The sequence below is a fragment of the Tinamus guttatus genome, unplaced genomic scaffold (genome assembly GCF_059628265.1).
Source record: "Tinamus guttatus ecotype Peru unplaced genomic scaffold, ASM5962826v1 Tinamus_guttatus_pri_ptg000208l, whole genome shotgun sequence".
Lineage (NCBI taxonomy): Eukaryota > Metazoa > Chordata > Aves > Tinamiformes > Tinamidae > Tinamus > Tinamus guttatus.
The window spans coordinates 10,207,696-10,218,857 of record NW_028288742.1 but is presented as its reverse complement, the minus strand read 5'-3'; the positions used below and the strand labels follow the sequence as shown (position 1 = coordinate 10,218,857).

General features: G+C 42.0%; 1 protein-coding gene across 1 annotated transcript; it reads right to left on the bottom strand.

The window, feature by feature from the left end:
* Positions 1 to 7,256: 7,256 nt before the first annotated feature.
* On the bottom strand, positions 7,257 to 9,444 carry MCFD2 (multiple coagulation factor deficiency 2, ER cargo receptor complex subunit). Its single transcript, XM_010212196.2, has 3 exons — positions 9,276 to 9,444; positions 8,413 to 8,572; positions 7,257 to 7,480 (listed from the first exon to the last, which is right to left on the bottom strand). Exons 1-3 carry the CDS (start codon positions 9,413 to 9,415, stop codon positions 7,349 to 7,351), a joined length of 432 nt encoding a protein of 143 aa, XP_010210498.2. The 5' UTR covers positions 9,416 to 9,444; the 3' UTR covers positions 7,257 to 7,348.
* Between the last annotated feature and the right edge of the window lie 1,718 nt (positions 9,445 to 11,162).

The window sequence follows — 11,162 nt, the reverse complement described above, 5'->3', positions numbered from 1 at the left end:
ACCTCCTCATGATCCCTGGAGATGTCTCCCAAAGGAAGCAGCATTCAGGTCTCATAGGTCTCATTCTAATGTTACAAAAGTCATACCTGCCATGATCTGTGCCAATGTGTCATGCGGATGGATGTGAGTCACAGACATTGATACTTAAGTCAATATTATTTTTTCACCATGTATGTTTTGTGGCTTATTTCTGCTTTTATGACAAAATACTTTCAGAGGCCAAATGCTGTTATTCTTAAACAGAACTTATTTCAAAACATATGCCTAAGGCTTTCTCAAACTTGGGCCATTTTTAAAATGTTTCTTGAAGTGTGACCAAGAAGAGGCAAATTGCTAGACAACTTTGAAAGTCTCATTAAATAAGAAGAATGCGACATCTGGAAATGGTATAGTTGTGTTACACCACTGCACTAATGCAGCCTTGTGGGATAACTGTTTACATGCTGCATCATCCCTTTTGCTTATACAGAAGGCTGTAGAGTAGCAACATCATCAGTAAAGCCCATATCAGTGACCATGGGACATTGGTCATGTCTCCTAAGACCTGATTTTTGGTCAATAGCATTACCAGGCCTTACCATTTAAACCTTTATCTTCACTGAGTCCCTACTCTATTTTGCTATTGTTGAAGCCCCTGACCTACAAACTGCTCAAGTCTGTGACTGTATTTGTGGAGAGTATGACTGTTTTCTCTGTTCTTTATTCTTCCCTCAGCATCTATTCCTGGCCGCTTTCTGAGACAAGCTGTTGGCCTAGGTGGACCTTCGTTCTGACTAGTCAGCTGGTCAGTAAAAACAAAACCAAAAATACCTTAATAGTATTTTTACTTTCTGGACAATCTGGGTTTAAACATGCTCGGTAGAAAAGTGGTCAGGTTTTGCGCTTGGACCCTACCGTCAGTGAGCATGCTTTGACAGGACCGCGAAGGACATTCCTTGTTGTAGCTTGCAGCAGAGGAAGTGAATGTGGCACCACTGTCCTCCAGCAAGTGCAGATGGCTGTTGTTCTCTGGGACTGAAGCAGAAAGCCTGCCTGGAAAACAGAACTGAAAAACAAGCTTTTAGGGAGTTTGAAGAGGGCAGGTGGCTTATGGGGGTAAGAAAGAAGCTGAGGTGTAAAACTGATATCCAGAGGGACTGGGGGAAAGCTGAAATGTGGCTGAATCAAGAAGAATCTAGAGAGATTACATGGAGAAGAAAGTCGTACAGTAGGGTGAAAGAAGAATGATTTGTGGTCTTAAAGGAAAACTAAGATCACTGCAGGTTCATGAGGACCTGGAGCAGAGCTTGGGCTTTCTGTGTTTTAGCAGGCCTCTGCCCTTGGCTAAGGCGAGTCATCTCTCATCTCTGCACAAATACTGCCTGCCATAGATTCAGAAAGAGACTTGGACTGGAGGAGATCTGGAGAAGTGCTGTACTCCACCCTTCTGCTTCAAAACAAAAGCAAATTATAGTCTTATTAATGCAAGCTATGGTATCCTGCCTTGGACATTAAACTTCAATGTGTAATCTAGATCTCTCAAGCTGAAATTCATATATATTGGGTTATAGTTCTGTAGATATGAGTCTTTTTGATCCATCTATCTAGAACAGGTCATTTTCTTGCTCTTTGCAACAGCTTTTTACATGCCTGAAAACTATTATTAAACCTCTCTTCTCCTTTCTTCCTAATTGTCTCCCCTTTAGGCAAAAATATCCCATTTCTTACAGTCTTTCCTCATGATTTCTGGACTCCACTCATTCTTCTTGATCTACTCTGGCCTTTTTCCAACTAGTCCACTTTTTTTTTTTTAAAGTAAGGGCAGGATACTGTCTACTAGGTGAGTCTTTATGAGTGGGGAGTGGACCAGAAGGACTCTTTCAATTATCTTGAAGGCCCTTTAGACACCTCAGTGTCATCTTTGCCTTTTCTGTGGGGGCGAAAAAAAACACATGGCTTTGCCATTCATGCTCAGCTTGTGATCTATTGCATTCCATCCATTTTAGATGACTTCTCTTAATTTATCAAGACCACTTTAAATTCTGATTGTGTCATCCATCATACTTGCAGCCCTTTGTAGCTCCATCTGCAAGTTTAATAATCATTCTTCATATTACATCATCTGTGGCTTCAATGAACATGTCAAATAAAACTAGATACATGCCCAAGACTCACAGAATTCCATGCAAAATGTGTATTTTGATAAATATTATCAACAAGAACTCTGAAGATACAATTATCTAATCAGATTTGACCCCAAGTCCTTTCCTACAGCAATTCCATTTCTGTCATGATTCACTAGCTTGGTCATGAGAGTATTATAGGAAATAATGTTGAAATTCTTTAAAAAAAAATAGAAGAAGAAAAAGAAACCTATATAATATCTGCAGCTTTCCCTATGTAACAAGATCATTTACCCTTCCATAGACAGGCAAATTAGTGTGACTGAGTTTATTCTTGGCAAATCCATTATTAGCTGCTACTCATTTCCTTCTTATTTCTAAAAGAAACAGATGTACACTAAAACTTTCCTGGGGATTGAAATTAGGTTTGCTAAATTATGAATTTCCTTTACAAAAAGGCAGGTATTAAATTCATTCTGCCCAGTTTGTAATCCAGCCTCCAGAAGATCATGTACTGACATCATTTCAACTGCCCTTTAAGTCTCCTAAGGTGATCAGGCCCAGGCAATTTGAAAATATCTAAATTAGCTGATTACTTTCTAAGTAGGTTTACCATATTTTAGGCAGAAATTCTAAGCTTTTATCCCTGGTACTAATTGCACTTGTCTGCTTGCTGTTGACTTTATTAGTAAAGATGGATTAAAAAGGAAAAAAAAATGCATTAAACTCTTCAGCTATTTAATATCCTCTGCTGATAGTGTCCCCTGTCTTTGAGTTGTGGCCCAAACTTTTCTGTTTTCTTCTTACAATATTCTTGTTTCTTTTTCCTTTTGATAAGTGTTGCTCGTTGCAGCTTCTGTGCTTTGCCCTTATGGCTGGTAGACAGACAGACACACACACGAACGGGGCATTGTACCAGATTCTCAGTCATCTGACCTAGTTTCTGTTTAGCAGATATAATCCTCTCTTCTGCTTGAGGACAATTTAAAAAGTTGTGAATTAGCTGACTTCTCTTGAATTTCCTTGCAATCCTCCAAACTGGTATAGTTCTGCACTTCCTCTGTTAACAGCATGTCTTGCAGAAACTGACAGCTCTCCTTAATTTGCTTTTCCCTTAGACTTGCTTCCTATGAGATATTCCTTCCCCAGTCTGAGTTTATTGACATCTGCCTTCTCTGAATCTAGTGCTGTCAGTCACTAGGTTGGATCAAGTGGCAGAAGTTGACACTATATTCTGTGCAGCACCAATTCTTATAAAATGTACTATCTGGCAGTATATTTTGTAGTCATATGCTACACTGCCCTCTATTTAAGTGCAAAACTGCCACTCAGCTGAAGAAGACGGTGACAATTTGAATATGTATTGGCTGGAAGGGTTCGGATGCGATTCAGAAGTTGGAATGAAGAACAGGAAGGAAAATGTAAGTGCTGAAAAACCTTCTGTAAGGTGTTAGCAGCTGCCCTTGTAACAGCTCCTGCTCCATGTGAACAGAGCAGCTGTGCTGCTGAAATGCTTAGGACTCGGATGCTTTGTGGTAATAAATGATGTAGACCAAGGGACATAATGACCCCTGATGTAATTCATTTGCTAAAAGCTAACAACACGATTGATAAGCAGCTGTTTCAAGGGGCGACGGGCAGACCACAAGACTGCAAATGGGCGGGGGGAAGGAAGGGAAAAAAAAGCACTAAGCTTCACTTGAAGCAAAAATTCTGGTCAGACCACACTGGGACTATGCCTTATAAGAACAGTGACAGAAGCTCTTATCAATGCCTATGCAAAACCAGTAAGAGCTCAAGTTCTACAGAAAAGTGTCTAATATTCCTTAGTGACTGTTGTGAGCACTCAGAGGATCCTCTCACCATCAAACTCCTGATATCAATCAGGGAGGCCAAATCTGGTACTTATACTGCAAAGGCTTCCTGTTACCTAGTAATATTTACTGGTAATATTAAAATGCAAGTTCGTTTACTTGCATTTCAAGTAAACTTGGAGACTCTAAGCGATGAAAGTTAATTATCAGTAATCATATCTCAGCTATGATCAAATTTTGTGGGAGCTGTAAACTAATCAAAACACAGACATCCTAATGGGAACGTGATGTTGGAAGACACAGGAGCAGGCGTTGGCCGATAATCTGTGCAGGGGTGATGCTACAGTGAAATCCCCACTCCCAGGTGCACCAAGCTGCATGCTGCGGGGAAGGAATGGGCAGTGTTGACACGCTATCTAGTGGCTGCACCAGTTATGACTTTAGTCCTGAATTCCTCTTACTGCTCTTGTGAATTGCTTGTGTGAGAACAGTACTTCAGCTGAAATCAGGACTTGTAAACCTTTAGTAATTCTGCACAGAATCCAAGATATTTTGAGGTCCTAGGTAATTAAGAAAAATAACAAAAAAGGTTCTAAAATCTTTGTGAATTTGCAGCCCCTCTGGATGGTTGTTCTTGTGATTAATAATATTCCAATGGTCACTGGATAAACAGTACAGATTTTTCTCTTCCATAGGCCAAGTATGTCTCAGAGGACCAATAAACAAAGGTCCTGTTTGTCAATAGCTCAAGAAGCAGAGTCTTTTCAAATATTTTCTTTGCTTGCTATGTTGTTTGATACATGAGGTAGAAGATTACAACCTCAAACCTTTGACAAAACCACGTGTAGTTCACAGTAGTGCAAGGCCAGATGTGTTCTGCACTAATTGAGGCAGGGAAATCCAACACTCTTCCCCTCAGGATCATAGACTAGGAAGAGGTGTAAAACATGCAACAGGCTTTTGCTTTCTGTTCCTGCCAAAGGTGTGCTTGACCTTCAGAAAATCATGCCCTCTTTTGCTTAATTTTTCTTATCTGTTAAACAGAGAGACTACTACTTTATAGAAGCAAAAATAGTCTTGTGAGTCTGTTGCAAAGACCCACTTTTATATATATTAAACATAAATATATAATTTTACATATGCGTGTATTTGATTCCATATGACCTGTACCAGTTTGTTTACAGTCCTATGAGCTACAGCTAGCACATAAACTTATTTTTTAAAATTAAGTCTGGCCGTGCTAGCAGTTTTATATGCGTATTTGTTTTGGAAGGCTAAGTAAAGACACGATGCTGCGGGTTTCAGCTTGGACAGCATTTCTTGAATTGTTCTTTTTCTTGGAAAGCAAAAGCACTAATTTGGTATTTCTTCATGCATTGTGAAATGCAACTCACATTTGTTCTGTTTTAGGTAAATTCTGTACTTAATGTTGTTTTAACTTGTACTAAATCAGGTTGAAAATAATTTGAAAAAATGTTGTCCACATTACCTATATTTATTTTTTATATGTAGCTGCTACTGTGCATGTCATGTCACTTACTATACAGTAGTGTTTGAGAAAGTTGCTGGACTGCTTAAGGATTTATAGCTCAGTCTCTAAGATCAGCTCCTGGCTTTTCTGGCCATTCCAATTTACAAGGAAACCATATTTTCTCAGAATAGGGCAAAAAATGCCAGTTTTTCTTTCACCTGAAATATATCCAATGCTCAGAGGTTTATGGAATAAACACATAAAGTTGACAGGTTTAGAGGTAACCTGCTTTAAATGCTCAAAGCTGAGGAGCTTAATCTTCTTTCCCCTCCCTCTCCCCCCAGCATTTTCTATACTTACCTTTGAATCAACATTCACTCCAGACTAATCACCCTGATAAATGGTATAACAAAAATGCTTTGAGGAATTTAGATTTTTTTGAGGAGTTTTTAAGATTACTGCCAGTAATGGAGCCAGGCTTAGAAATACAACAAAAAACTAGGTACATTCCAGGATTTCCTGCATTACACTTCGAGCTCCAAAGTGCATGAATCCCAACTTTTTATTGCTTGTATAGCCTGCACAAGCAATACCCTGACAGAGAGTGTCAAAATAATCAGCTGTTGCGAGAAAAAAAAAAAAAAAAGAATCGGACACTCGGCATTCATTGCACAAACATTTAAAACAAAGAAATAATTTCTTTTACAAATGTATTTCTCTTGTATAAGAATAATTTTGTAAAGAAAATAGCTCTTTATACATTTTACAGAAATATGCTAACATTTATATTTTCTATTCATGGATAATGATTAAATGCAATTTAAGATTTCGGCTATGCTTTATAGTTACCACATATCAATAAAGCAACAATACATCACTGTAATATCCTTAGGCTACTGCACTTATCAAGTATTGCGTCAACACAGCAAAAACACTCCTAGGACCATGTTCATCTGCAGACATTCAAGTATCTTGAAACTCTTAGTTATGAAATACCTTTGCATTTTTCTAAAAGTAATACCGTAATTTAAGTGTCAAGGAATAGGAATCTAAACCTCAGCAAGGCAGCAGTACTTTCTCACTTAGATTACCCCACTGGCTAATACTGTAAGAACCAATTGGTACAGAAGCTTTTATACTTAAACCAGCTTACTGTTAACATGACCTTCAAAACGAGATAGCAGAAGCTACTCTAGTAAATGCTACACAGCATTAATAAACATATAAATGTTGTAAAAATATTTTAATTTTCTTTAAAAAAGACCATTCAAAGTAGAGAAAAATCCAAAATACTACACTATAAAAAGTAAATCTGTGAAGGATGAGAAGAAATCGAGAAACATGTACATATTTATATATAAAATATAAGGGTATGCTAGAAAGTACATAAATTTAAAAAAATACTCAATTTCTTCAAAGACAGTGTTGAAGTCCATGTGGTATCCCATAGAGCTCAAGTATAAACCACATTCAAATACTTTTCTCTGCAAATGCTGTTTCAAGCACTTGTACTCATATGCAGATTTTCTTTGAAAATGAGTATGAAATATGGAAATGTCTCCTCACAGTACTCACAATATGTAGTCATGTTCTCTGGCTTTCCAACTATTTTATCCATTTAAATAAAATAGGTAGGCAAACTGAATTTCAGTAGAAAATTGAAATTTAGATTACATGGGATCTATTAAGTATTCACACATAGCTATTTTAAAGAGTTTGTCAGCTGTGTGAGTACTGTTGATGTTTCTGTGCTTCAAGATTCAAATGTGTAGCTACATTTAGTCAAGCTTGGCTCTTCAAGTTAGCCAGTCACATACAATTTTCAAACGAAATCAGTTGGAATTGATACATCTTCTCATGAATGTTGCAGCACAAAGGTTGATATGAAACAGTAATGAATCACATTATACTGGGTCACATTTCCACATAGCTAAAAGGAGAAAGAACCTCCTCGCAAACCCTTACTCCAGGGATTTTGCAAATTCTGCATAGTCAATGTATCCATCATTGTTCTTATCGTCATCTCTTAAAACATCATCTATTAGACTAATTAGTTCTTCTTCTTTCATTGCCTGGGTATGTTCGCCACCTTCCTAGAAAAGCAAAAACCACATTAAAGAATTTAGCAGGTCCCACTTTGTGACATACACGGCACATTACTGACAACTAGCTGCTTAGATTGCAAAACATCTTGTTACTTAAGTCTTGTTACAGCAAACTATTCAACATCAGTTCACAAACATGTTGACTTACTGAAAGAACAGACTAGTGGAAAACAAAAGAAAAAGCAGGTTAGGTACATTGCAGCTTAGCTTCAGCATAATTCTTAGTATCATCCCTTAGAAATAAAGGTGTCAGCAGTTAATTATTCTTTCCTTGGCTTTGTATCTTCTGACACAGATGGGCACAATAAGTTACATCGTTTTGAACTTCCAAAAGATTGCTAGGAGATATTGTGTTAATATTATTTTCCCAAGAACTGTATCTTCCTGCTTAGTCTTTAAATGCTCCCAGTTGTACAGAGTATTTGCATTTACAAAAGGGTAACAAACAAAAGCACACCATGATCTACTCTCCTAATTATATGCAAGAAGTTTCCTACAGTTTGCACATCTGTAGCAGTAGCAGTTGTGAGTTGAAGATAACATTCTTAGAAATATAAGTTACACTGTATTGTATGCTATTTTCATAAGCTCTTATCACCATTATTCCATTCTGGCCACAGTTTTCCAATTTCCCCTTTTCCTCTCACAATCCCTGGCTACAAAATCATTTCCACTCCAGAGGATGTAAAGTTGAAACCAGGATTGAGTCATCTTGGAACACTGTCAAGTGACATGAAAAGGTGTGATAGACCTCATCCACTTATAAATCAAACCAAAACTGAAAGAGGAAGAGGTCTCATTTTCAAACAAAACCACTCCCTTGTGACTGTACTGCAACACTGTAAATGTTCTATTGCAAGTTGTTTTTAGAAAGCCTGGACTGTTTCCAAGGACGCATGCTATTACGGTATTCCACCTACCTCTTTGTGGACATGGGATATAGCAGCAGCAAGTTCTAATCCATCTAGCAGATTATTGCCATCGTAATCATGCATTTTGAAATAATGAAGCTGCAGCTCTTGTGGAGACATCTCAGACTCCGGTTTCTCAATAACACCTTCCAAATGTTCCATGATGTGGCTTAGGAAAAAAAAAAATCAGTTAATATTTAATACACTGTTTACATCATCTGTAGTATTTGATCACGTAGTCAAATACATAGGCCCTGTTTCTAAAAGCACGAGCAAACACGAGGACCAAAAGCCCCAACCTTAACCAACCTTTGTACACCCTTCATCCTAGTACAGTACAGGTCCGTACTGTACTGGCCTTTGGAACAATTTAGACAGCTGTTCTTCCTCTCACCTACTTAGACTGGGTTTGGGTTATCAAAACAACCCAAATGATGCCCCAGATTCCTTTATGGCCACCTTTTAAAGCAAAGGAACTGTAGGAAAATCTTTCATAGCAAAATATGGGATATACTAGGGACTTTATTGCTATCACACTTTTTTTGTGTGCATGAAGAAGCAATTGAGAACAAATTTCTAACTGTCCAAATAAAAGTTTTGTCCAGAGCATGTTGATCTAGATAAGTAGAATTATTGTAAGAAACTCTATACAGTATAAATAGGGCTAAAGGTCCTAGGGAGAGCTTTCTGGATCCTGTATCTCTAGTAAACTTGATGAACAAACCTATCTTCGTATCTGACTCCAGCTATTCATACAACATCCTTAGATGAAAAGGTGCCTCAGGCTTAAGCCCAACTTGCATAACAACATTTAAGAGAAAAGCAAATCATTGGGAAGTAAAGTTTACATTTTCAGGACATGGAACACATACTCTTTATCTTGTACCAGGTTCTTATCAAGCCGAATATTTGCATGTTGACTCTCTCCCACAGACTCCCCAGCTAAGGCAGAGATGAAGCAAGCAGCCACAAGGGAGAACAGCAGCCACGTTCTACAATTCCACAGGGCCATCGTGATCCCCTAGAAAAAGAGAACGGGATGAAAAATGCAGTCTCTAAGGGGCTTAGGATGCACAAAGCTACTTTTCCTCAACACTTCAACCCCTTAAAAAGCTGAGGTCTCCAATTAAGGCATTTTTATGAAGGATCTGACAGTAAGTAGTTTTCAAAGAACAGCTCGTTTCACACTGAGAATGTGCGGTGCCTTGCCCCCTCCAGGGCTCCAAATATTTTCTGGCAACTTCATGCCTTTTCCCCTCACACCTCTCCTACCAGCACGGGGGCAAAGGTGGCTCAGAGTGCCAGAGGAGCTGCTTCTGGTTGGAGAGTTTGTTAAGATCTCATGTATTAACAAACTTATTTACACAACTCGCAGTATTTCACGGTGCTCGTAGCTCTTACTTCCCTTCACCAGGTCAGGCGCCTGCCGTATGGAGGCCAGCAGAAGAGCTCCTGATTTATTTTTTTTCTTTTTTGATTCCTTGTCCCCCGCAGCCTCTGGGGAAGCACACTCCGGCGCCAGGGTCCCCTGTAATAACGGCTACGCAAGCAGAGCCGTTAACCCGCCACCGCAGCGCCCGTTACAGCACGCCGGGCCGGAGCAACCCCACGCTGGGCCTCACCCCCCTTCCCCCCGGTGGGGCCCCACCCGCCGCCCCGTGCCGGGGCCCGCCCGCCCGCGGCGCCGCGCACGCACCCGCACGCGCCCGCCGACGGCTCCGGCTCCCGAGCAGGCGGCGCGACCTCCGGCCCGGGCCGGCCACCATCCCCAGCGCCGCCTCCGCGCCGGCGCACGCGCGCGCCCCGCCCCGCCGCTCCTTCCCGCCCATTGGCTGCGCCCGCCCCCGGGGCTGGCGACGTCACCGCTCCGGGTACTTCACGTCGCGGGGGTGGCGCCTGCGCGTGCGGGGCAGCACGTGCGGGCGGCGGCGGCGCCGCGTGCGCGGGGCGGGGCGGGGCGGCGCGGGGCGGCGCGGCCGTTGGCGGTGGTAACGGCCGTTAACGGCTCCCTGCCCCGCAACTGTCCGCGCAGGCGCGCGGGGAGGCCGCGGCGTTGGGGATGCCGCTGGGTGGGATTCCCTCCTGTAGGAGCGGTCCGGGCTAGTCCTGAGCAGCTGCGGAGGGCTGGCAGGAAGGCGGGCGGTTCTTGCCCTCGGTGAGGGGCTCGAAGCGTGGGTGGTACCAGTGAAAGCATCGGGGGTCGTGGCTGTCTTGCTGTGCCGGTTTAGCTAAACTCTTTTTAAGTGTCTCTTCTGAGCCCGCGTAAGTGATGCTTTAAGTACAAAACCTCCTCGCTGGAGCAGAGTATGTGGGATTTTCTGTGCACAGTGTCCCTTACTTCCCATTCTCCCTCCCCTTTTTGTGTTTTAACTTCTCATGCAGCACCACCCAGCGTGTTACAGGGCTGCTTGGCTTTCTTTTCCCTCTTCCCCTGCTGCTTTGCAAGGTGCTGCGCTCACTGTCACTTCCAGCGCTTCTTTCCCTTCGGACACCCGATGTTCGTGTGAATGGGAAAGGGCAGCGCTTCCCCGCTCATCACTGCGTGTTGCGCCCAGGCAGTTGCTTCTCTGGAGAACGAAGGAGCAGCAACCCTCGTGCACCGGAGATGATGATGGTGATGAAGGCCCCTCAGAACAGCGCAACCGCCGGGTACCCGTTAAGCAGCCGGGCCCCGTGCGGCCGAGAGCGGCGGCGGCTGCGGGCGGGCGGTGCAGCCGCTCGCCGGGCCGGGGCGGAGCGCGGCGGGGCGGGGCGGCGCT

Excerpts from the sequence above, each read along its gene's own strand:
- MCFD2 (XM_010212196.2), bottom strand. The coding sequence starts at position 9,415 with ATGGCCCTGTGGAATTGTAGAACGTGGCTGCTGTTCTCCCTTGTGGCT. Across the intron at positions 8,573-9,275 it reads AACCTGGTACAAGATAAAGA|CCACATCATGGAACATTTGG; the intron begins GTATGTGTTCCA and ends TTTTTTCCTAAG. Across the intron at positions 7,481-8,412 it reads TATCCCATGTCCACAAAGAG|GAAGGTGGCGAACATACCCA; the intron begins GTAGGTGGAATA and ends TTGCTTTTCTAG.